Source organism: Gopherus flavomarginatus, chromosome 1 (genome assembly GCF_025201925.1).
Source record: "Gopherus flavomarginatus isolate rGopFla2 chromosome 1, rGopFla2.mat.asm, whole genome shotgun sequence".
Taxonomy (NCBI): Eukaryota; Metazoa; Chordata; order Testudines; family Testudinidae; genus Gopherus; species Gopherus flavomarginatus.
This window is the reverse complement of record NC_066617.1, coordinates 218,887,165-218,914,984: the sequence shown is the minus strand read 5'-3', so window position 1 is coordinate 218,914,984 and position 27,820 is coordinate 218,887,165. Positions and strand designations below refer to the sequence as shown.

At 38.7% G+C, this 27,820-nt stretch overlaps 1 protein-coding gene across 11 annotated transcripts in view; it reads right to left on the bottom strand.

Moving 5' to 3' along the window:
• Positions 1–27,820, bottom strand: part of DMD (dystrophin) — a 2,125,007-nt gene that overhangs the window by 1,385,980 nt on the left and 711,207 nt on the right. For 10 of the 11 annotated variants that reach the window (XM_050936430.1, XM_050936437.1, XM_050936440.1 and 7 more), the window contains 2 exons: positions 24,128–24,309; positions 22,101–22,235 (listed from right to left, as the gene is read on the bottom strand). In XM_050936430.1, the coding sequence (XP_050792387.1) occupies positions 22,101–22,235; positions 24,128–24,309 (317 nt within the window). The remainder of the gene's footprint in view (positions 1–22,100; positions 22,236–24,127; positions 24,310–27,820) is intronic. The other variant, XM_050936438.1, reaches the window with a different exon arrangement.

The window sequence follows — 27,820 nt, the reverse complement described above, 5'->3', positions numbered from 1 at the left end:
TGTTTGTCCCATTGAAAATTACTTAAAAAAATAAAAGGCTGGAAAAAAAAAACTACTTTCCTTTCCATCTTGATACAAACTGATGGCATCTGGATTATCTAGGGTGTCCTAATTAAACTAACTACTGGTACCAAAAGCCAGTGCTTTCTACATCCTCAAAGGAGAAATGAGCACAGATGCCAAGTCAGTTATAGGCACCCCAGCTGTTTCTTGGCAGATATAGGCCCCTAATCCCACAAATACTGTGAAATCTGTCCCTCCCTTTCATTTCAGTACAACTGAAATTTAAATAATAAAAAGGGAAGGTTGTTTTGCTTACATATGCAAATAAACATTACCATCAACAAGAAGAGTTGCATCTTTTTTAATGGGGGGAGCAGTATTGCATGAGTGCACATAATGCCATTTTACTTAGTCACTGCAATATACACTGTGCAGTGATTTTGCATGTGGAAAATGAAATGTTTATTAACATGATTAAAGCACCTTGGTCATTTAAAAACAATTTTACACTGTAGAGATCAACTTTATTATAGTCAGTTATCACCTCTCCCCACAACATATTTGGTTGCGTACCATGAAGTTCACATACAGCATGTACTATTTGTTCAGCCATTTGTAGCATGCGATATCCACAAAATGGTGTTCACACTACAGGCTAATATGCTAAACCCACATATTTAGAAGCCATATTTATACTCTTTCTGAGACAGTCTAAAACCTCCGTCTTATCTGGTGATGGTGAAAAAGGGCAGTGTAAAACAACAGCACACATAATTATCCTCAACACCACATTTACCACTATTCTGTCACACAAATTTATTTTTGTATTTCATGCTAAATTATTTCTCAAATACAATAGTTAGCTACTATGCTATAGACACATATTAAGCACAAAACATTATTTTATAGTCAGGTGAGTTCTGTTGTTAAAAGGAAATTCACTTAACTAATACTCACTGCTCATAGATAATACGTAACCGAAGGGTAGGAAGTGGGTACTGTGACAAAGTTCCTCCTCTACCTTGGTGGGTCCTGCGCTTATTGGCAGATTTGCTCACCTCAGTGATCTTTCCCACAGTCTGGATCAACTCCTCCTGTGTGTCTGATCAGAAGTTGGGAGGTTTGGGGGGAACCCAGGCCCGCCCTCTACTCCAGGTTCCAGCCCAGGGCCCTGTGGATTGCAGCTGTCTATAGTGCCTCTTGTAACAGCTGCATGACAACTACAACTCCCTGGGCTACTTCCCCATGGCCTCCTCCAAACATCTCTTTATCCTCACCACAGGACCTTCCTCTTGGTGTCTGATAACGCTTGTACTCCGTAGTCCTCCAGCAGCACACCTTCTCACTCTCAGCTCCTTGTGCCTCTTGCTCCCAAGTACTCACACGCACTTCCTCTCCTCTGGCTCCTCCCTCCCTGACTGGAGTGAGTTCCTTTTTAACCCAGGTGTCCTGATTACCCTGTCTTGATTGGCTGCAGCTGTTCTAATCAGCCTGTCTGCCTGAATTGGTTCTAGCAGGTTCCTGATTACTCCAGTGCAGATCCTGCTCTAGTCACTCAGGGAACAGAAAACTACTCAACCAGTGACCAGTATATTTGCCCTCTACCAGACTCCTGGACCCCACTGGTTTGGGTCTGTTACAGTACATACAAAGAATAAATATAAATACTTAGAGAACAACAGTGAATTAAATTAATGGGTTCTGCTGACACTAACTACAGAAAGGAAGTTTGTTTGGCTTGTGTAATTACTAGAACCCTTCAACAGATTTATATGCCAAAAATTCAAAGTTTTCTTGTTTTAAAAATGTACTCTACATAATAAGGTGGATTGTCTTTCAGTAACATTTCCTTTCTCCTCCTCCTCCTCCTTTCTGACAGTCCTTTTTAATATTTCACTTCCTCCTTTCTCATCTACCACTGGAGTCTACAGCATCTCCCTACTGAGATCTGCCAAGAAGCCCTATCTGAATTACTGCTGGATTTTTTTTTAAGATTTGTGTTCTCCCCCATATAAAATTCTTCCGTAAGTTACAGTGTGTTTAACATAGCAAACCACAGAATATTTCATAATACATTTTTGTATGGCATCTTTTGTGCAAAAGTAAAAACTTCCATAAGGATTCACATATGATTACAGCCTATGCCCAAGAGTAATATAGATTTTTTCCTGTTTGTATAAAGCACTTTACTTCTTTAAAATACCATACCTGCATTAAGGATTGCACCAGTACAGATGAACATAAATCACAGTATCACTTATAGGTGCCATAGCATCTGTACGTGTGGTAGGAATGAAAAAAGGTAGAAAACCAAGTAAAAGGGAGAATGGGTGAGTTTGGGAAAATTAGAAGGCTTGGGGAATAAGATCTGATTGATACAGTCCAGGCTCAAGATCACAGACAAGGCCAAGGGATTAGTCTTGGGACTGGCTTTAAAGAGATTCAAGGAGTCAGCATAGAGAGGGAAAAAGGGAAAATGTGGTGGGACAACATAGGAAAAAAATTACTGCAACACTGCAGAGAGATAGGAAAACGACAAATGGAAGCGTTTAAGGAGGGAATGAGCTAACAAGTAGGAATAGATGAGATCAGAGATGCAGGATTGGTGGAGGAAATTTCATGAAAAATCTCGACCACTAGGAGAAAGAGGAGGTTGGAATTGGTCCTGAAATGGAATGAAAGACAGGTAAATTGGGATGACTGCAAAGAGACTGTACTGCTGACCACTGCACAACATTGGTGTGAAAATACCCAATATTTAAATCACATTTTTTTTCTCCCATGAGTAAGGATTTTTAATGAGAGAGAAAAAAGTTGTGAAACTAATATTAGGGTTATAGAAGGAGACTATTTTGCCCTATTGTCCAGTATTGGCACCAGTGTTTAAGGGAAAAATTCCAGAATACCCTTCCCATGTAAAAAATTACAACCATTTTGGAGGTTCTCTCTAATTTCAATATCTCTGTAAATAAACATAGCGCTCCAGAATTTCTCTTCCTCAGTTCCATTGCCAAGTTTGAAAATATCTCAGCAATGGAACTCCAGTGGTGTATCCTGAGTATCAGAAGCACTACCTTTGTACTCCTGCTTTCTTACAAACAGTTACTGCAATTCATTATGTTCTATGGGGCTCATATTTTTCTAAGCATATGATAAAGTGTTCTTTTCTGATCAAAAGGTTGCAGCAGAAATACACTGAACAATCAGGAACACATTTTCTGTAACTGCTTTATCAAAATGGAGTATAGACATCATTTCATATAAGGTAGGTGTTCCTGTTCAATCTATCCAATCAGCTGAAAATGTTCAAGTGAGATACAAGAGGAAATACAAATAATTGGTTATGTGCAACTGACATTTTCAGGGTCATGCACATACTTTCCTAGCTTTTTCTGAATTTGACTAAGATGCTGCTTTTTGTTATCCATGAAAAGTAACATTCCATTTTTGGTCCACTTTGTTACAAAACAAAATGAGAAAAGCATATTATCACCTAAATTTTACCTAAGTGAAAAAACAACATATGATTCCTTTCCTCCAGTTTTTGAAAAACTTCTGCAGTTTACCTAAAATTATTGATTTGATACAACTGCTGTTCATTTCATACAATTTCTCTTGCAAAATTGAACTTCTGCATCATCTCAGTTGGAAAACAAAACAGCAACATGATCTAAATATTCACGGTTTCACAAAATCAGTGAAGAGGATGATCTTTCTGGCTTCATACTACATCCATACAACATTCCCAGGTGATCCTAACATGTGGCCAATTAAACGTCAGGCATCAAAAATATTAGGAAATTTAATCTCAGTAGCAAAACTATGTACACTGTTCACGAAGTTTGCACAAAAGTATAAATTTAATGTAATTCTTTTTATACTTATTAATCTTGATCTTTCAAGCTGATCTGTACAGATGGACTCTTATGAGCACCCTGAACCCCAATGAAGACAGATGGGCTCTGTCTGCATGGATCAATTTGGACCATCAGAGCCTAAGTCCAATAAACTATTTCACTTAACTCCTAAAGACTTACTCTCATGAAGTTAGCAACACTATACTGTTGGAGGTGGATGATGTATTAAATATAACAAACACGAAAAACTAACAAAATACTTACGTAGTACTGTAGTGCTTATGCACAAGTATAGTGCTTATAATTCAGTAGTTCCACTGAACTCAATTGTATTTTCATGCAGAAATCATAAAAAGTAATTGACTAATTTAGTTAAATGGGTTGCAAGCACAATCAGGCCAAGAATTAGGAATTATTTATCCTTGGAATAGCACGGTTCCACAAGTATTATGAGCAGTGCAGGATGAGCAGGCTTGTAATTACATCCTTATTTATCCACAGAATAGGTACAACATAAGTAACAGCAACTCTTCAAGATTGCCACTAAAACGTGCCTCTTTTGGCTGAGAAGATAGTTTCCATGTCCATTTGATGCATGATCTGAGACTGAAAAAAGCATTTTTATGTAGGTGCGATGTACACGCAAGCTCTCTGAGGAATGGAGTCAGACCACCAATTAATTTAATAAACCACAAAATAGCCACCAGATGACAACTTCTTATCACTACTGACCTAGCAGTAAAAGGTTCCACTTCACATCCCCGAGCCATTCAGCAAATCAGTTTAAATTCTCTTCCTGAGACACTGTTAGCTGTTCTAAATCTATTTTATTTTCCCTGAAAGGCACTCTGAACTAGTTGAATGCCACGAGCTTTAGTAATTTGATCTATCCCAGAGAAAATCCCTAATTAAATTTTTTTTATAACACTAATCTTTCAGCATTAACCTTCTTTCGGTCATGTTATAATGAAGGTAAAGTATAATTGCATTTTAAATTAGGTCTACCTCTCAAACAAACAAAGCAAATATTCACTTGCATGTTCTCTGTATAGAAATTCCATTGTGTGAAAATGTCTCTATTTCACTCTTTGGGCATCATTAGAAATCCTAACTGACTGAACCAATAAACATTACTATTAAAAATGTTCATCTCCCCCAACCTTTGGATGTATATACCCAGTGTTAGAATTATTCAATAATGCAGTTCAATGCATATAACTTTATGGATATGAAAGCTTTCATTACTACAGGCTGTACTGAATGGGATGATATGCCAGCAGAATCTCTACGTACAAAGATAATGTTTACACAAGAAGTATGCCAACAGTAGTTCTACAACAGAAGACCATTTCTGCTGATAATCAGAACAAAAGAAGTCAGTTTCTTGTTCTGTATCAGAGCAACTTACATTCTCCCTCTACTCAAATCTCTAAAGGACCTGAAACAAAAATTGTGATAAAGGCATACTCTTAATTCTACACAGTAGCATTTTCAAGTCGCAACAGCTCTAACATTCAAAATCATTACACAAACTCTTTAAAAAAAAAGAGGTGAACAGTGTCTAAGACTCTAGGTCAAGCCCTATGAAGACAGAGAATTGAACTATTGAAAAGAGCAGTTCCAAAATTATGAAAAAAACAGTTTGCTAACATACTTTTACTTTCGCAGATGGACCACACTGACAGATTACCATACTACAGTCAAATGGCCAAAAGATAGAAAGACACTCACCGTACACAGCATTAGTGATTTATACCAGTAATGTGCTGGAGGGGAGACACTTGGTAGCTTGAAAGAACCACTTCTTAAAATTCTGCACAATATTGAATGGAGCATCAGGGTGATTGCACTGGATTTAGTTCACTCACTCACTCTCTGGATACTACTAAATCATGCCTGCCATTAGAGACTCATCCCTGGGATAATAAAATACATTTCTGAAGAAGAGTTTTTAATTTTGTGTGTGTGTGTGTGTTAGTGTTACTTTTGGAACAGAAAGCCAGAATGCACCAAGTGTCAGGTGTTTAACATTGCTAGGAAAGGATTCACGCAGAGCTGCATAGAAGTCATCTTGACCTCCTCCAATCTGTCCCTTCTCCCTCAACACACACAACCTGTCCATCGTGTTAGATCACTGTAGCTCTGTATATTTCCTATAAGTACTAACTTTCTCATCATATACAATTCCATTTGTCTAGTAGTGCTGCCTCCTTCCTTAGATTTATATTTTGTTTTAAATGTGGAGAACAAATTATTAGCTTCCTCAGTGCCTCACCCCTGCTGTTTGCAAACATCCCCCATTCCACTTGTATTGTACATATGGTTTATGACAGACAAGGGGATATTTTTGTGGGATCCCCTTATCAAAGTATTAGCAGCACATCTCCAGAATACAAACTGGAGACACAGAACATACCGTAAACCAAAGGTAGACTGGCTTCCTGATCACTGTCACAGATTAGAAATTTAAAATAAGAGATGCTTTCTACTTCACTGAACAAAATACAAACTACAAGAAAGATACTTGGTATCAGACATAGCAATGGACTTTCTGTTAAAAAATGAAGAAAACTCTGTAAAACTTAGGATGAAAAACGTGAGAGACAGACTGCAGAAATAACATCACAATATGTAGATAGCTGTCACTGAAGCAAAGATGAACAGCAATAAAAAAATGCCTCATCAGTATAAAAGTCTATTACTACTATGTAAACTGTCCTAGACCTAGATCATGTATTAACTTCTGCAAAACTTGCATACCTTGTCATGTCAACTAAGTTATGAAATAGAAAAAGGGATGAAACAAGTTAGAGACTGAGACAGGAAACTAAGATTAAAATAAAACACAAAGATTTCCACTATCCAAGAAATTTACACAGCAAATATTCAGCTATTTTCAGTTTTTTGTTCTAACAGCATGCCTAGACTCCCCTCTATCTACATACGTAAATTCAATTTATATTAATGACAGATCTGCATATCACCCCTGAGTTTACAAATTCATTTAATTCTTTTGGAAGGTGAGAACTGAAGAATGTGGAATATTTTCACTTATGCATGGGGAACAATAGAAGCTTATTATGTTAATTTTTGCAAGTGATTTGCAAAACATCACATTCCAGAAGCTAGTTTATAAGAATGTATTAGTCTTTTGTCCCCTCTGATCTAATGAGGCTAAAAGTGCTAAAAATGTAAGTTTACAAACAGAGTTTAAACTAAACTATGAAGCAACATTCATCATTTAAAATAATTTCTGATTAGAGATACAATTGATCAGGATAGTTGGAACTGGATCCTTCATCACATCACCCAAAGGTCATTTAATTTGCTACAAAACAAGCTGAGGCAACATAAATCAATGGGCTTAGCACCCATCCTCTAAACAAATCAGGCCTCTTGACAGTGTCTCAAGTTGAGCACCATAAACTGAGGCATCCAAAATTTCAAGTCACTTTTGAATACAGTGGCCACAATGTCTGTTTCTATTCTAAAATACTCTATCAAAACATACATGTAAGAATATGCAATAAGGCCAGGGGCGGCTCCAGACCCCAGCATGCCAAGCGCGTGCTTGGGGCGGCATGCCGCGGGGGGTGCTCTGCTGGTCGCCGGGAGGGCGGCAGGCGGCTCCAGTGGACCTCCCGCAGGCATGCCGGGAGGTCCACCAGAGCCAAGGGACCAGCAACCGGCAGAGCGCCTCCGGCGGCCTGTTGCCCTGCTTGGGGTGGCGAAATGTCTAAAGCCACCCCTGAATAAGGCCATCAGTGTCACGATCTTCTGTAGAATTATTTTTTCCTGTTTTCCATAAAATCTTCATTTCTTAAAGAGGAATACAGTGGGTATATTCTGTATTTTTTTTTTTGGTCATTTCCCAATTTTCATTGCACTTGTGTTATTTTTCAGATATAATTTCAGGGAAATCTCACTTGATCCTTCTGATTGCCTCAATTAACGGATCCCTACATTCCATACATTTTAATGGCTCTCTTTTCAAGCAAGTCATGGTTGCCCAAACTTTGGAGTAGAGAGGAGTCACTTGGGCATGACACAAAGTATTTCCATCCATACTGCTGGCCTGAAAATGTGAGACCCAGTCTCTGATCTCCCACATGGCAGCATGTGCATCCTTCTGCTTGACCATCAGGCCAACCCATTTCATTTTACACTTTAAGAAATTATTTTATGAAGAAAATATTTTTATAGATTATTTTCCTGTGACATTTAGGGTGATTCCTAGCAAACAAGCACTTACATACTAAGTGTGATAATTACCAAACACCACAGAGTTTCGTACATTTTACTATATTATCCTTTGTACAAAAGCATACACGCATACATACTTTCACAAACTTACTGAAGTTCTTGATCAGGGATCATAAGGTGCTGCCTTAGCTACCTGGTGGGCTATGTTGCCTGGCCCATTTGGATGGTCTCTTACACACAATATACACACAGGCCATTCCTTTTCCGTATGTGGATTTTTAATCTTGAGATTCCCAACATCGCAGAATATAGTGCAGACATGTCAGGAGGAGCCTTCTACCCAACTTTCTCTAAACACCCAGCTCAATCTCTGATCAATCCCTTCACACCCTATTCCTGCTCATTATATATTTTCCCTTGTTAAGTTAATTATCTCCTAGTCCAGTCAACACTCTCACCTTAACAGGTTAATTGTCTCCAGTAAAGCCTGTAATCTTCTCTGCTATGCAATTAGTCAAAAAGGTGCTACAGCTTGCACTCTGTCATAGATGGCTGGAAAAAAGAGCCATCCAAAGGCTTTACACATAATTCAAACTCAACCCAAATCTTGTTTTAGCTTCAAATACACCTGATTAACTTCCTTCTCGCTCACACCCACATACTTTCATGGGCCTGTGTATTTCCAGAACAGGAAGAGAAAATCATGTTCTTGTGGTCTTTCCAGCATAGCTGAAAACCTGAACTCCTTCATATCTCACCTACTTTTGTGACCTTTCAAGCCAAGAGGTCCAGATGAGTTTTTGATATATATCCATTTTGATATACGATATAGCATTATTGCATCTAACTCAGATAAGAGCTTAACATGGTTGAGAGTAAAGTATAATTTCTCAGTACTGTTACACTCCCCCTCCCCCACAATCCCATGCCTCTAAAGTTTGGGTTGAGGGAGTATTCGATATTCATCACCAGATGTGAATTTTGCAGCTCAGATTCATCTCTAGTCATTGATAACAGGAAGGAAAAGATATCCCAGAAAGTCTGCTGAATGATAGTAAGTATATGGTCTGCATTTCATCAAATCAACTAACAAAACCCTGGCACTGACTATCAGTACAGTTAAGCAGTCTGACCTTTCAAAAGTCAGTACTGTCTGTAAATATGCAGAGCTGACTGACTGTCACAAATCCTGATTACTGAGCAAGCAGATACCACAGGACTCTCTCACATTTCTTACAAACCTCAGTCAGACATAACTCAATGGACTCTGATTCAGTTGTTTTACAAGTTTAAAACACAGAAGAAAACTTGGTAGCTTCCTTTAACCCGATAATGATTTATACCGAGATTTTCAAAGCGGCCCTTTGCAGTTAGGCACCCAACACTCATTGAGGTTCAATGAGAGTTGGGCACCTAACTTTATGAGCCTCATTTAAATATCCCAGCGTTACATTCCAACTTCAGATGCATTTACATTGCACTTACATGCAATTTTAAAATAGTTTAGATTTACCTATAAAAACTGCTAGACGAGTTGTACAACTGCTGGTGTAAAAGGCATAGCATTGTCACAACTAGTTCTAAAATAAAATAAAATAAATAAATGAAATAGATGTATTCCTCTCAATTATGGCTATACCTGTGGTGCAAGTGATTGAAATGCTGCACAGTATGCATGAATTTTTTTGGAACCAACATCTAATAAAACTCCTAAACTATTTAAATTGTATGTAGTTATAGTTAAGAAGATCCAATAGTGTTATATCAGTATCAGATATAAGGGCACAACATATACATGTCTGAATAGCGACAGAGACATGTGACAGACATTGCAACCACATGCAGTATCTTCGGGGACCTGTGACCAGGGCCGGCTCCAGGCACCAGCCCAGCAAGCAGGTGCTTGGGGCAGCTAATGGTGAGGGGCGGCACGTCAAGGGCTTTGGTGGCCATTCGGCGGCAGGTCCCTCTCTCCCTCTGAGAGCGAAGGACCAGCCGCTGAATGGCCACTGAAGACTGAAGCAGCGGCGGTAGAGCTGCAGATTGCGATCACAGCTTTTTTTTCCCCCCTCCTCTTGCTTCTCTTTTTGCTGCTTGGGGTGGCAAAAACCCTGGAGCCGGCCTTGCCTGTGACAAAACCATTGGTGCTAACTGGCAAAAGGTTCAGCATCCTTTACAAGCAACTCTTGGCTCAGACCTGACAAACTCACTGCACCTAACACGCCACTTTTATGGTCTTTATCTATGAAGTTATTAATCCTTGTGATATATGTATACGGGTAATATTTAAAGAATAATGTAACTACATTGAAATTTATGTCCTTGGCGTGAAAGTGAGTCACCAGGGAATAGCATGTCCCAGTGATGGCCCATTCAAATGAGAGGGTTATGTAATGTATTGCAGCATTGTTCCCCGTTTTCACCAACCCAGGAAAGTCAATGGAAAATCAAAGACTATCTATACACCTCAAAAGCAGCTGGAAGTGAAAAGTGCATGATAGGACAGCAAGGGGATCACCTGGCTATGAATAAAGACAAAGACTGATTTAGTATATTACAGGTTGGAGATCCATTCACTGAGGTACCTTAATGAGAGTGGGTGCTTCATGAACACAGAATCTGGGACTTCAGTAGGTATCCATTGATCAGGAGCTGGACATCACTGGGGGCACTTTGAAGAGACTGGGGGTGGGTGCCTCTTTGTCAATCTACAGGGTAAAGGCAGGGCTGGTATAGCCAGATGGATGCTTGAGTGGCTGAAAGGCTGGTGGCAGTGTTAGGGAGCTAACACTCAGCTGGCACAGGCAAGACTCCCTAGTGCTGCAGGCAGGTAGCAACAAGATGACTCTCAGCCCTGGGTTTCCCAAGAAGCATCACATGACCATGTTCTATTAAGTCTGTGTGCAGCTGTGGGCGAGAGATTGTATGCAGCTCCAGGGGAGAGCATTTATCACCGCTCCCCCAGGAATCAAGAAGAGTGGGCGGTGATAAAGGTGAATTACTTAGGTTGTAAACAGACTCCAGAGAAGTACCACTCCCTAGAGTGATTTGCATGTATTGGTTCCATCTGGGTTTTCCAGAGACCAATAGACAAAAAAAAAAAGGGGAGGGGTTTGCTATTAAAAAGTTTTGGTTTAATCTGTCTCAGGGCCTTCTTTTTTGATCTAGCAAATGGACAGGGCAGCAACCTTGCAGAAGGATTGGAAAGACTTTGGCCTACTAGGGTCCCATAAGACTAATGGTGACCTCTGGCAAGCTTTTAGCATGTGTATGGGAACATTTTTTTTTTTTATAGTTTTTTGCTATAACACTTAAGAATAAATGTGCTTGCTTCAAGAGCTGTGCGGCATCTTGTAACTGCTGGCAATACACTGTTCATGGCCTTCAGAGAGAAAGCAAAGCACAGGTGCTGGCCTTTAGACAGACAACCTGCTGGGGATATCACAGAGTAAGGCAGGGGGCTGTGCAACCTTAAAACCACCCACTCACAAACTAATGTTATGACAGGAGACCAGAGATGTGACTGGACACTCTTGGAGTCACCACAAGAGGGTGAAGGAGGAGAGATACAGATGCAGTTACCCTGAAACTGTGACAAGGAGTAGAACCCAGGTCTCCTGACTCCTGATTCAGTGCTCTATTCACTAGGTAACAATGCTGCCCCACATAGGATGCTGTCTCCCTGGGATACATAGATAGATTTGAATTATGAAGAGGAATAGATAGGTAGACTTATCAAAAGCAGCAAATGACGGCACTCTTCGTTGTATGCAACTCACAAACTGAAGATATGTAACATTGATATTCCGCCCAACACTCCATTTGCTTACACCTCATCTAAATGAAAAGTGCAATTAATTCACTCAGCTACAAGTTGGCACTACACAGAATATAGTGCCAAGTTAAACTTACTTCACTGATCAAGCTAATGCAATATAAAATCTTACAGCAAGTAATGTGTCCAATATAAGCCAAATTCTTTTCCGTTTACCAGCCAAATGGACCTTCTCAGTATTACTGATTTTTGTTTTGTTTTTATAGCTAAAGTTTGGATAAATTAATTGCTAAAATTGCAGATAATTGATTTTTCATCCTAGCATTTGGGAATAAATAAATAAAGAGAGACCAGACAAGCGTGGGGGAGATTTTGACATTTACTTCTACTAGCTCAGATAAATGTCCAGAGATGAGCCTAGTGTGTAAGAAATATTCATCTTTTAATAAAGACCTTTTCCCCCAAAAAATCATGCAACAAAATGAGCACAAATCTGCCATCATATGGTAAAATGTATATGGAAGATTTGAAGAAACCACAGTGCAATTTCAAATTCTATAACTAAATCACAGAAACCATCCAGACTAATTCACTGGTTCAACACACCTCTTAGATTAAACCATTTGGAAAAATTGTAATGTTTTCATCTGTGGAAACATATGGGGAGAAAATAGACAAGAATATTATGTTACAAGCACCTTATAACAAACGTTCTGTTTTATTGTTAAATAACAGAAGAAAAAAAATAGGTGTTGGAAATAGCTGAAAAGTTTACCACAAAGGCTATGAGACAAAAACAACTATAGAGACTATGCACAGGGTATTATCTGCAGCTGACACCGAGCTGGGAGTTGTTGTAACCACTTTGGACGACAGGATTAGAATTCAAGATGACCCTGACAAATTGAGAATTGGTCTGAAATCAACAAGATGATATTCAATAAAGACAAGGACAAAATACTATACTTGCACAGGAAAAATCAAATGCACAGCTACAATATGGGGAATAACTGGGTAAATGGTAGTACTGCTGAAAAGGATCCAGGGATTCTAGTGAATCAGAAACTGAATATGAGTCAATCATGCGACGGAATTGCAAAAAAAGCAAATATCATTATAGGGTGTATGTAAGACATGGGAAGTAGTTGTCCTTCACTACTCAGCACTGGAAAGGCCTCAGCTGGGTTTAAATGTGAAGCAAGGGAGATTTAGATTAGATATTAGGAAAAATGTTCTAACTATAAGGTAGTTAAGCTCTGGAATAGGTTTCCAAGGGAGGTTGTGGAATCCCCATCCACTGTTTTTAAGAACAGGTTAGGCAAATACCTGTCAGGCATGGTCTAAGTTTACTTGGTTCTGTCTCTATACGGGGGTCTGAACTAGATGATCTCTTGTGGTCCCTTGCAGCCCTACATTTCTATGATTCTATCAATGCAGGAAGTCTAGATTTAGATACTCTTTCGGGTCTCCTACTTTATAAGGGATGGAGAAAAGGATAAGATGAATACGAAATATCATTGCTGTTGGACCATTCTAGGAAGTGAATTGCTTGCTTAGTTCCATTTTTGTTTTTACAGTTGCATAAAAATAAAAAGGAGGGATACTTGATGGTAATGGATTCAAGCTAGTCTTTAAGTCTTTTGTGACATGTAGCAAAGGAGAACTCATCTTCATTTGTCAGGGAACATGCATCATAAGGAAGAATAAAAGGCTCAAATCAGTAGTTTATTTTTGAATTAGCATTCTGTCTAGTAAACTTAATGCAACTTCCCTGCCCAACCCACATACTGCCATAAGCAATTCCTCTTTAAAGTTTCAATTCTGAAAGTCTAAAAAAGGGGTCAAGTACTTAATTTGATTTATTTGACAGGACATTCTGAATACAGGTATAATCAAGTCATTCTGCTACTGTAGTTAGTCTGTAAAATGCTTCCTTGTACAATAAAATAAAGTGTGTATCTTCCTCATTTAGTTTTCATGTGTCAACTTCTGGCATACCACATCCGTTTACAGTAGGTCACCAAGCCTACCTTTCAGAGAGACATCTGTACATAAGTAGTTTTAATATTGTATTTTATTTAGTTAGCTTTATTCTTCTATGCATTCTTTTGCTCTTAATTTACATCTGGAATCTACAGTATTTCAAATTCATGAACACTGAGATATAGGCTTGCAGTTCCCACTGTCAGTATAACGTGAGGGAGGGAAAACAAATAAAAGCCAGAAATATTTGAAATATCAAAATTCTCTCTCTCTCCCTCTCTCTCAGGTTTAGTATTGAATATTTTTGCTCGCACTCACCAGAGCTATACTTTATAATGGGCCATTTTTACTCTCAGCAATTGGCTCACCAATTACAGAATGTATTTTATTCATTCTTTTACTATTGTTTAACTTTTAAATTATAGTTAATTTTATTTATTTATTCTGAAATATATTTCAGAAAACTAAACTTAAAATCATCATATTAAGGCTGCAAACACATGTCATGTTAATTACCTCTATGAGAAATCAAAGACAAAAACTGCCTATCGATAGCATGTATGGAAAAATATTTCATTGGTAGCAGGGGAAATGAACTACACATTTTTCCATCTCTAAAGTTCAAATAGATAAATGTTAAGACATCAATCAATATCAAGTTAAGAAAGTACAAATCATTAAATGCATTCTGTGATACAGCCAACCATCTATTAGTATAATAATATGGTAATTTCCTTATAGATTATGGATTGATGTCTGATAGAAGAAAACAGAATATTTGACTCAGAGCTTTTTTACAATTTATGAATGATATGCATTACTCTCATTATGAACCAGTACAATAATTTTGTCTGGTCCTTGACAAGAGCCATATCATGTTCCTCATTCCAGCATCACTTTTAACCAAGTCACCTGAAAATCTTCAGCTGTATTTTAAATAATAAATGATATGCAGAGTATACTAGAATCTCAAGAAAAGATGTCAAAAATATTGCCAAAGATGCATAAGAAAGTTGAACAAGGTTAGCAGGAATTTGATCCTCAGAACAGAATATCCAGAACCAAAACATGCCTGTGTTTTAAAGCTTTGCATTGCAAAAGTATTTGAGAATTGCCTACAATTTGGCAGAACAAATCTAGCAAAAAAACAAAAATAGTATCTAGTTTCCTTCACACAAAAAATCAGAGCAACAGGACAAGGGAAAAATATGAACAGCATTGTGACAAGATATGACTTTTATAATTTGTTTTTTTATAATTATCAGAGGGGTAGCCGTGTTAGTCTGGATCTGTAAAAGCGGCAAAGAATCCTGTGGCATCTTATAGACTAACAGACGTTTTGGAGCATGAGCTTTCGTGGGTGAATACCCACTTCTTCAGATGCATGTGGTGGAAATTTCCAGGGGCAGTATATATATGCTAGCAAGCAAGCTAGAGATAACGAGGTCAGTTCAATCAGGGAGGATGAGGCCCTGTTCTAGCAGTGGAGGTGTGAAAACCAAGAGAGGAGAAACTGGTTCTGTAGTTGGCAAGCCATTCACAGTCTTTGTAACCCCCTCACCAGCGCTGCAACTCTCTAGTGTAGCCATGGCCTGAGATAATGCTGAGCGACTGTGTTTGAGCTGGGTGAATAATGGATTTTTCAGTTTGCTGGCAATTCCATACAAAAACTTAAGCCTTGGCTACACTGGCGCTTTACAATGCTGCAACTTTCTTGCTCAGGGGTGTGAAAAAACACCCTCGAGTGCAGTAAGTTACAGCACTGTAAAGTGCCAGCGTAAACAGTGCCCCAGTGCTGGGAGCACACTCCCAGCACTGTAAGCTAATCCCCTCGGGGAGGTGGAGTACCTGCGGCCCCAGCGCTGGCGCCACGACCACACTCGCACTTCAAAGCGCTGCCACAGGAGCGTTCCTGCAGCAGCGCTGTACAGCTGTAAGTGTAGCCATACCCTAAGAGGCAATAAAGAGGAAGGATGCAGTAAGACAGACAGATATTAGAGGAGAAATTGAGGAGTGCAATGTGAAAGGTTGCAAGAGGAAAAGGGAGGGAAAGCCTTTGAAATGACGCAAAGCTTTACAGATTTAGGCCCCAGTCCCAGAAACGGATCTACATTGATGTTAAATGCCCATCCGTGAAGATCCATTTGTTGGATCAAGACCTTTACTGTGTATTCCTTGATTGTATTTCATTTCTATATTTTTAGATACTGGAAGTTCTGGTAGTATGGATGTTATTAAATTGAAAAAAGTCACAATTGTATCTCAGAATTCAGCATGGTCAAGTGCAAAGCTGTATGAGATTGGTGTACGGAATTAAACTCCTGCATCCAGCAATGGTACTAAAGTTCATTGGAAATTAGTTACTAAAGCACACACACCTAAAGGCAAAGCTAAACTACATTGTTTTGGTTAATCCAAGTTCTTGTAAAATCCCAAAGATTCTGGTCCATTACAGCCTGTTTTAAGGAATCTCTCTACTTTTTCCTGCATAGCTCAGCTTTTGGCTAGCAATAACTTAACACTCTAGTTAGCTTTTTGCAATGCTGTTTTCCATATAAATCACCTTTATTCCATGGTTCATCTAGTGCATGCTTGGCCTTGGAAATATGAAAAAAATAATGTTATAACTCTAATCCTGCTTGCCTTATGGTAAGTTCAGAGGACATCTCTGAGGGACACATTGCCACAGAGTAAACAGGAGAGTATTTAGATCACAGCCTCAAAGCAAGGACAACTCTTCTCTTAATTCACTGAAAAGTCAGTGAGTTTGCACTACTGCTCGGTACCCTGGTGTCTCTTGTACATGTGAGTGCTAAAGGGGCACAGAAGTGAAGGTCTGTGAGAAGCAATCTCTGTTAAGAAAGATTAAATAAATTTGGTGGCAGAGGGTAAAGTACTGTGGAAATTCCTGCTACGACAAGATTCCAAAACAGTAGAGGACTTTTAGCCATCATTCCTTAATAATAATATGTCCTAAGTAAATTCAGTTTAAGTATTATAAAACTTAAATAACATTCAGAATTAAGTTTTGTTTTCTGAGCTAGTTATTGTACTTACTATCTGCTAGGAAAAGTCCAATACTGTATACAAGAAAATTCACATCAGTGGGAGCCACAAGAACTTGAGAAGAAATATTTTATCTCATTTGTAAAATAGCACTAATGACCTCAAGGTCAGAAATTTCCTGACAGTTAATGAATGGTGAGGTTGAGGGCCTGAGGTAAAGCTACAGTTCTCAATTCCTCTTGGAAGTCATTAAATACCAGGAAATGCCCTTCTCCTTGGCTATTATTGCTTAATTATATAGCTCAGATTATTTTAATTCAAACCTACTGAAGCTTGTCAGTCATAGACTGGTAAAAATAATCCAACATGCAAATGCTGCAATTTACTTAAAATAAAAGGCACTGCAAAAGTAACTCTATCCCTTGGCAAAAGAACAAAAATCTATGACACTACAGGTATCATATGTCAGACCCGACTATGATATGTCGGGTCCAATTTTGAAACATGGATGTTTTTAACAGACTAGCCACATCTCACATTTGGACTTTTAAACAGAACTAGTCAGGAATTTTTGTACAAAACAGTGTTTTCATTGGAAAATGATGTTTCGCGAACATTAAACGTATTAAGTTTGATAAACTTTTGATGAACTAAAGGCAGCGTGCTGATAGATATCTGCCTACTTTCCTGCCAGTTCATCTGGAACACTGCTGGGGACATTGGAGCTTCCAGGGTCCATGGCTCTTGGACATTCCTATCATACAGACTGCCCTAGGTCTGAGAAACAGGATCTTCCTGGCTCTGCAGTACTGGGGCAGCCCCACCATGCAGACTGGAGTGGGCTCCAGACTCCTGGGCCAGCTGTCTCCCAGAGTGTCTGACTCCTGCAGCCTGAGTCATCAGTTGTCAAGAGTTGGGCAGCCTGAGGGACCAGCTAACCCAAAAGTCCGGAAGTCCTAGGACCCCAACCCATGACAAGGGTACACCACAGCCACAAACCCTGGAAGCTGCTGACTGAAATTGACATGATTCTTGTCAGATTCACTACTGTGCATCACTGATTAGAAGTGGTGAAATTGAGAAGAATCATGTCAATGTCAGTCAGCATCTTCCAGCATACCAGGGAGTATATTTTGTTTCAGAAAAACCATGAGTCAATGTTTCTGAGACAAAAATTTTACAGAATTTCTGGTTCACAGAAAATTGTTTAAATTTTCCATAAACTAGAAATTCAAAACTTTTGGCAGCTCCATATTCAAATAAGACTGCGAAAGGCATATTTATATACACAAATACTAATCTAATAACAAAATGTACATGTTGGACATCCTATTTAAAGTTATGTTTGAAATCTGTGCTCTCACATCTTTTAATAAATATAAAACCAGGTTTTTTTTCCCCTCTAAATGAAGCTTTTCCAAAGAAAAATGATTGCCCCTCACGAAGGACCTTCTGAGTTCTAAAAATTGAAGTCTCTCTACAGTTGAGTCCTGTAAAATATCTTAAGGTCCTGAAGGTTTACATAGGATGTCTTTGGCAAAATTAAGCCAATATTATTCTGAATGAGGTAGAAAGTTGAGTTATGCCTGTGTACAAAATTAGAACTGGTCTGAGAAACAAGTATGCTTGGAAAAAATGAAGAGTAAGTAATATGATGGAAAATGGTCCTTGTTCAGATATTCAGTGAACTAAAGTGATACAACAAGAAAGCAGACTTTGACAGAGATTAAACAAAGAAACTTGAGAGGGATTCAAAAAGTATCTTTGACAAAGTTCTAAGAACTAGGTTGACGGTCCCTTTTTTCTAAGGGAAGCCACATAGACAGCTTCACTAATGAGACTGACTTCGGGGAATAGAAAATATGCAGCTGGAAAGCAAGGCAGGTAATAAGTCTGTACTGGCTGAGAGGTAACTGAGATGTAAAACTTGCACATATAAATAATTTGCAATTAGGCCTACTTACTCCTGCTATAAGTAATTCAACGATAAAGGATCTGGAAGCTGATAGTGAATTTATACCTTGAGATTTGCAGGGCAGATCTGCAGCCAGAAAGGAATGAAGACATCAAAGAGGATGGGGTGGGGCTAACAGGGGAAGTAGTGTGGAGGATAAATGGTCAGAGGACCAAGCCAGTGCGGTGGAAAGGACTGGTAAAAGTGAACAGAGGTTGGAAAGGGCCAAAAGGGGAGAGAAAAAGATGGAGAAAAGTTGTGATAGATGATGGGAGATGAGGTAAGCAGCCAGAGAACAGTGCCATAGTGACAGGTGTGAGCACGAGTCTAAAAAGCAGGAAGTCTAATATTGCTGTTTGTGGCCAATATGAGAAGGCTGGTTGCCGATGTGGTGGGGGCCACTCAATTCTAGGGGCTTCCAAAGACCAGAGGCCACAGAGACTTCTTGGCTGTTCCTGGAACACATGGTTGGAGGAGAGGAAGGTTGGAAAACCACTGAGGCTGGGTGACACAGTATGACTGTTGCCCAGTCTGTTCTGGCTGAGAGGAAAGACAGATAGACTCTGCACTCACCAGTGTTTGTTGCCAGTGATTGACTTCTGTGATGGTAGTGAGTGGAGGGGTTTCTGAGGAAGATAATTGATAATGGGAATGGGGTGCAGGTCTTGCATAATCTGCTCCTCAAGCGGAAGTGTGACATTCCCTATTCTGAGGTAAAGTACTTTGGGTGAAAACTTTTTTCTTTCTGGCCAATACAGAAGTTTATCATTTCTGATCATATTTTGCCCCTTTGGCAGCTGATACATGCAACAGTATCCTGTAGTAGCTTTACAACAGAATTAGAGAAAGATGTTTCAAACTATTTGGAAAGTGTTCTTATTGCATTTGCAGCTGTTTTGAGTTCCAAGTAATTCACATTCATGCTTTGATTAGATATCTTACTGGACCATTTCTCCTCAATTAGAACTCCACCAAACACCCCAAATACAAGACACTAGCACCTGAGGTAATTTACAGCAGATGCAGTTTCAGCAGAGTGCAGCGGAAGATTCTTCTTGGATAGTCACTATCTTAATGAAAGACATCTCGTCTTTGAGTCTCTTAGTGTGAAACAGACTCAGGAGCTTGTAATTATAATTCTATAAAGATGAAAGACTGCAGAAGTCTGAGAGAAATGATTGCCTGTGTAGCCACACAGAAAACCATCATCTCTAGGAGATGAAGACCTTGCCAGCCAGTCACCTGGGAAGGTCTTTGAAATTGGTAGATCGAGTGAAGGAGACTCTTGAGTTTTCCTAGGGGTAAACTACAAAGTGAGATATCTTATTCTGAAATTAACCAGATGGGAATTTAAGAAAGTAGTACGGGAAAAGAGAAGTTGGATTAACATTGATGTGCCTACCACAGACTCTTCAACAGAACTGGCTTTGATCAGAAGCTCATAATGGCAGCAATAAATCTAGAGACTATCTTCTTCATTCTGAAAATTATGATCACAATCAGTTTGGAAAAGATTTGGAGATCCACTGAGAGTCCAGAAGTAACCTTTATTGGTCACAAGAAAGAAAAAAAATTGAACTGTCTTAAACAGGTGGGATTATGAAAGTATCTCACCTTCATACATATACAGCATCAATTTTCACTATGGGTTGTTTCCTGGATTAGGAAAGTAAAGTTCTTCATCTTAAACCTTGACACATCGATTCAAAGATGAGAGGTTAACAGCTAACTGGAAATTTGGTCATTTTCTTTATCACTAAGAGTACCTGCCAAAAGAGTGTTGTTCTCTAATAATGGCTAAATAGGTGGCAAGTTGTAATCATTACTACTAACTGGGTAAGAATTGCACTGATCAGCATGGTGGGTGCATCCTGTTTGTCTCATCCACCTGTTATGTCTTAACTATTATACTGTAAGCTCTTTTGGGGTACAGGGACAAGCAATTAGCAATGTTTGTACAGTCCCTACTACAGTAGAATCCAAATAAAGTAATTATCATAATGCTGAACACATAGAAGATATAAATCCCAGATTTATAACTTTTGTTCTTTTCTGAGGACTAGAACATAGGAACAAGCATTGAATGATGCAAATAGGTCCTGTTACTCTGTGAGATATTTTTGTGAATTATTTAACTTCCATTGTAGTGTTCTAAAGGTTAAAAAATATCTAATGGTGACTATGATTACGAAAAGTCAAGCTAAATCATCAGTTTCCATTCTGCTGTAGTATTAGTTTAATATTTCAGTAGAAGAAATTAACTGTGTCAATATTAAACACTTTAACTGTTTTATTAATCATTACAGTAGCATGATTGATGTTACCTCTTCAGCAAAGGTATATGGAAATTTGTAAAGGATTTTCTGCATGGGCTCCATAAATGACGTCATTGTTCAGCAAAGCATCTGACACCATAATAGAAGACTCAAACAGGGCATTGAATTAAAAATGTTATTTTCAAATACATTTTTACAACTTAGACAGAATGGCTGGCTCCCCCACTACAGAAATCAAATTGCTATGCTGGGCCAAATAGATGCAGTTTTCTTTTCCAAAAGAAATTCACGGCAATCATACCACATTATGCATTTTATTACAATCTACATGACACTACAGTTCTTACACTTTTTGAACTACGTAATAATGAGAAATCTGAAAATATCTAGTAAGAGGATTCCTAACCTCTTTTTCTCACTGCACTGAGTTGCACTGAATGCATTCAAGGGGTGTATGGTCTCTGATCTTGACTTTGGAGGGAATCTGTTTGTGGGATATTTAAAACTATGGTACATCTACAGTATTTTATTATCTAAGTTAAATCAGATCATATAAAGAACATTCATAGTGAATATTTTCCCTGTCCTCTCCCCTCAACTACCTGAGCTCACTGAAAATCATTATGCAACATTTTCTTTAATGAACACAGAAAAAAAATCGAAGATATCTGCTTTTCTAGAAGCAAATTACCTTAAAAAACATTTACTGTCAAGTGAGTTTATTACCTCTTACATTTACATTGGAGTTGGATTTTAAAATCAATTCTTTTTAACATTTCTAAAACCAAGTACAACAGAAAAAAAGATGACAATTTCTAACAGCATGTCAGTATTTGAACGTTGCTTAACATTTTAAAAAATAGCATGACACATTTTTGCCAGTCAGATTGAAGTGTTCAGCAAAAAGGCACCACTTGACAGCACCTAACAAAATTGAAAAAGGTAGATCACTGAGATAGGAAAAACCAAAGTACATACACAATTTCACAGCAAGCACAGGCAGATTAGAATAATTTTCACAACAAACAGTAATGTTGACAGACCTGTGGAGGGAACTGCCTCCCTTTTTGGTCAGGGGACATGACATAAGCAGCTTGTGTGTACGCATAGCTTTTGAAGCGAGGTTTAGGAGGAGGTGAAGGGGTGTGCACACGACCTTGTGCTACACTGACTGTGATCTAAGAAGGAGAAATTAAGGGGAAAAAAGCAGACATACATTGATAAACATGTATAGTACAGAAGTAGAGTATTGTTTTCAAGAACAAAAGAAGGGAAATAAGAGAGGGCACCAGCAGTTAATCTTAGAGATAGCGCTAGCATGCAGCAAATTTACGCAGAAAGTAGGGAGGTGTTTTCATTTAGTCTGACATCCCTTCATGAAAGTCAGAAAGACTCCTGCTTGAGCTGCCAGGCATAATGCCAGTACTAAGTGAAAGATCTTTCTCTATAATCCAGCTAAAGCTGAAAAAAAGTAGCTTGGTAGTAAGTCTTAAATAAATGAAGCCAGCATTCACCACGAATGGGACCGAGTCTCCCATAAGCAAGAGTTAACTCAATGGAGTGAGTAAATTAAGTCTAAGTCTCCAGACACTTCAGCAGAGATTGGCTGAAGGCGGATTCAGAAGCAAAACTGAGGTAGCAAGCACAAGAGAAAGTGCCTGTGTGCTTTGGTGCTCTAAAAGGGCAAACTGTAGATGAGCACAGCTGAGTTCAAATACTAGTCAGTTTAAATTAAACATCAACAAATGAAAACACATTTAATAAACTGAATAGACAACAGTTATTCCATGTCTTATGCCTATGTTACTTCATATAAACAGTATTTTTATTGCAACTGATCATCGTTTAGATTATTGATATGTTAGAATGGTACAGCATTTTTTTTAAAAGAGAAACTGCAAATGTTATTAAATAACAAGTATAACACTCTTTCCCTTAATTCTGCTCCTTCTCAAAAACCAAAATATTTATGACATGCTTTTAAACAGAATATATCTGATATTAGAAAGTAGAAATACAAAGCAAAAATCTGCTGATTTTTTACTTTAAAACAGCCCAATACTGCATGCAAAGCAATACAAAGCACTGTTCATGCAGACATTTCTATCTGATACATTTCTTCACTGAAGTTTCAGATATGCCTACAGATATTCTCTCTTCTCTCTGGCCCTCTTAAAACTCATGTTGTGAGTAGAAACGTGAAAGAACTCACTGTGACAGACAGACAAACAATATCCTGTAATATCCTGGACAAACCTTACTGAATTAAGGGTAGCATTTCTGCAGTTCTGGTATTACAAACTGAAATGTGTGTACACTATTGAGAGATGTATGAAACTTCTTTAGCATGAAGACAAGATAAATGCAATCTCTGGAAGATACAAGGAAATACAAAGGCCTTTTAGGAAATGACTCAAATGTATTTCCTTAGGATATACTTTGAGGTAAGGGGAATTCAAATTCTCTCCCTTCACACCCAACCTTTTGAAGATATGCCCTGAAGAGATAGACTGTTTGAACATTAACAAACTGCTTCTGGAAACTCCAGATAAAAGGATAGACTAAACTTGTCATGGGAGTGCTTGTTCTGAGCTAAAGCTGTGAAGAAATTCTAGGTTCACAAGGACTCTCCTATGGTGAGGAGCTGAAGGACTCATACTGCCAGATCCCCCATGCTGGAGTTGGGGTGATCTCTGGTAAGTTTTATTAGCATGTATATAGGTTCATTTATTATTTTTAATATATTTTCTCTGTAATGCTTTTTACCTTAAAAATAAAGTGGAATTGCTTAGAAAACTCAGTATAGTAACTTATATCTGTAGCAATCATGCTGTTATCAGTCTCTGAAGAGAAAGCAAGCAGGTGTGTTTAGGCGGACTGCCTTTGCTGGGAAACATACAGCGAAGGCACACAACAGCACAGTCTGGAAATACCATGGTCAGAAGGGAGAGAGATGCAGGTCTTCACGAAAGAGAAGCAACAGCTGGGGAGCTGGAAGCCTGAGCATGGGTGCTTTGCTGGATCACTGACTGGAAAAACAAGTGCAGTTGCCATGAAGTGTGACACTCACCTGTTCAGAGAAGCGTTGTTGATGACGTAATTGTATGTGTTCTTCTCTAGTGACCTTTGATTGCCGTGGCAATGTTTCCACTTCCTGGATAGCTTCAATGGTGACTTGCTGGGGTAGAACTTGGAAGAGTGATGTCACGTACATTAAGATTGACTTCTTATCTGGATAGGCAGTTGCAATATCTGGAAAATATATTAACATAGATCATTTCTGTTTCCATACTAGAGAGTATGCAGTTGAAAAAACCCCAATCAATTTCAAAGGAAGTTGACAGACTAATGAGCAGTCGATTGTCCATGTGAGTCCTCTGGAGTCTAATTAGAGCATTATATTCAGCTCCAAACTTTCCTCTCAGACTTGCATACCAATGAGAAAGAGACAAGGTTTCATATGGTAATAGTTTTTTCATTCATACAAATTTCTCTTAGGCAATTCTTCTTCAGTGTAACTGAAAGTACTGTGCAGTCAAACTGAGTGCCCTTCATTAGGTAGGACAAGGAACAGAAAATCAAGCAAGCTATATTTTCTTTTGGACCATGTTAACACTGTAGTTCATATGGGCAACCTTAGTAGTTTACTAGTTATAGATTATACAACATTTTAATGCTCTTTGGTTCTGTGGAAAAATCATAGGTTTTTCTGATGATTATGCATTCACCTTTCACATTTACCTAATGTCTGAATACCCTGACTCCTCAGAAACAGTCACTGTTCTACATAGCCTAAGCTTTATGATGTCCATGAAAGATATTTAACAAAAACAAAGTTTATGGATGTTAGATGTGATAGTATAAGTCTAGTAATCACATGCCATCTCTTTACTTGGACACTACCAGCATGTATAGATGCTTTTGCAGGAAGACAAAGCAGATCTGATTCTCTGTGCATAGCCATGATACGCTAGCAGGAAAAAAAGGTTGATCTAATCCAACATTCAAGTCAATAACAATTTGTAAAAATGTAAGTAATGTGGTAGCTCTTTCAAGTAGTTCCTTTGTTATTTGTCATTAAAATTTACCTCCTGCACTCAGTTCAGTAAATCAAGATGTGAAAAGACTGTTGTATAAGAAATTTATCATTAATCCCAACAATGCTTAAACATAAGCATTGGCAGAAGGCCAAGAGATATCCATAACAAGGAGGTTTTACTGTCAAATCTCTCCTAGCTTAGCTAAGAGGCAGAAAAAGTTCAGTTCGCATATTCATTTATTCTTATCACTGGTGCAATAGCACTACAAGGTTGTCCCTGATTCTCCTTCTTGGAATCTGAAAAGCACGAAAGCAGACATTATACATTTTTGAGCAAGTAAAAGGCATCTGGCCCAACATGGCCAACTTTGCCTTTGGTTCATCTTGATTCACCTTTCTGATTTTTCTTCACCCTTCTAATCACTTGTTTCCCCAATACTTAAGATTTTGAACTCGTATGCTGTATTTTTTTCTTTTAATTAGCATTGCCCACTAAATTATTCCATTGACTCATTACCAATTGTTTTTCATTGTCCAATTTCTCTGACAAACTCATCTTTGACAAAATATTATGTAGAATCTATTTTTATTGTTTGATTATATTTGCGCTTTGAAGTTCAGTTCTACTCTTAAAAAGTGACTGCAAAAATAGCATTTGAGTTCCATGTTTACAGCATCAGTGATTGAAAGATCAAAACATACTTATTTTAAAATAATTAATTATTTTTTTCTCACTCCAAGTTGCAGCTGGTTGAATTCTACAAGACAAATTATGAAAAAAAAAACACCAAAACCAATCTCTGTGAATATTTTTGTGTTCTGAACAGCATTTTGGTTTCATCTTTTTCAAATCTTTTTATTCACTATTTGCAAACATTTAAACAGGATTTTGTTTGCCCAAATGTCTGGCAATAATTGATTTTCACAGGAATATCCATATTCCCCCAAGAACAAATATAAGTACATAAGGAACTGGACAGTCTCTACGGAAAAGGATGAAAGGACACAAATCAGATATTAGGAATGGCAATATATAAAAACCTGTACGAGAACACTTCAACCTCCCTGGCCACCCCATAGCAGATCTTAAGGTGGTCATCCTGCAGCAAAAAAACTTCAGGACCAGACTTCAAAGAGAAACTGCTGAGCTTCAGTTCCTCTGCAAATTTGACACCATCAACTCAGGATTAAACAAAGACTGTGAATGGCTTGCCAACTACAAAATCAGTTTCTACTCCCTTGGTTTTCACACCTCAGCTGCTAGAAGAGGGCCTCATCCTCCCTGATTGAACTAACCTTGTTATCTCTAGCCTGCTTCTTGCTTGCATATATATACCTGCCCCTGGAGATTTCCACTACATGCATCCAACGAAGTGGGTATTCACCCATGAAAGCTCATGCTCCAAAACATCTGTTAGTCTATAAGGTGCCACAGGACTCTTTGCTGCTTTCATAGATCCAGACTAACATGGCTACCCCTCTGATAGAAGGAAGATATGTGTTATTCTCCATTGCTATCCATGATGTTCCTGTTTAAAAAGGTTAGCCACCTAATCAGAATGCCAGATACAGTATCACACGACTAAACATATACCGCAAGCAACAAATGGTCAAAATGAAGAGTTTGCAAATGCCCCATTGTAAGCGACCAGGGCACACACAGTCTGGCCTAACAGTCGCAGCTGAGCTGAAGTCCAAATGTCAGAGATGGTAGTCAGTGAGCAGGGTTCAGAGGAATCACCAGAGCTGAGATCAATATGCAAGAGTCAGAGTCAGAGTCAGGCTAGGGTCAGACACTATAGAATCAGGCTGGATGGCCTCTGTCTTCTGAGAGGTCCATCTTGATGCCCTCAGGGGGAAGGATTTAACCCAAGAATTCTGTGGAGAACTGGTCATTTTTCCAATGTTTGCTTCAGCAATCTTTCAAGGATGGAATGAATGTAGTAAAAATGCTGCTCAGAATTTTCTGAAAACACAAGTACGTCATTGAGATAGTTGACTACATACTGGTCCAGGATCTCTCTAAACACGTCGCTCACAAACCATTGAAAGGTGGTGGGAGCACTGGTCAACCTGAATGACATTACTAAATATTAAAATTGCCCAGAGTGTGTTTGAAAGTCAGTCTTCAATTTGTCTCCAGCCCTGATGACCACAAGGTTGTAAGCATCCTGGAGGTCCAGTTTGGTGATAATTCTGGCAGATCACACATGATCTAATAACTCCAAGATTAAGGACAGGGGATATCAGTTTCAGACCATCACCTGGTTTAAGGCCCACTAGTCTACACAAAGGCATAGCATTCCATCCTTTTTCATAATGAAAAGGACCAGAGCCTCTGCTAGGGAGGTGGAGCACCAGATGCAGCCCATGGCCAGGTTGTCCTGGATGTGTGCATAAAGGGCATTGCCATTGCATAAATCCCTCCACATGGGACCTTCTCCCCAGATTGTAGGTCTACGTGCCAGTCATAATCCCAGTGCAGAGGTAGTGTGTCTGCATTTTTCTTTTCAAAAACATCTGCATAATCCCAATATTTTTGAGGAAGATGGGGACTCAAGGTTGGGTATGATGTCTTCTGGCTAGCTGCCACCATCCAGATTTCCCCCACAGGCACTGTCACTTCTGATTGGCTGCAGGAGTCCAGGACCAGAGGGTTGGAGCTGGCTGCATGCTGGCAGACCCCTGGGTAGTATTTAGAGGGAAAGTTGATCCTCTTCTCTC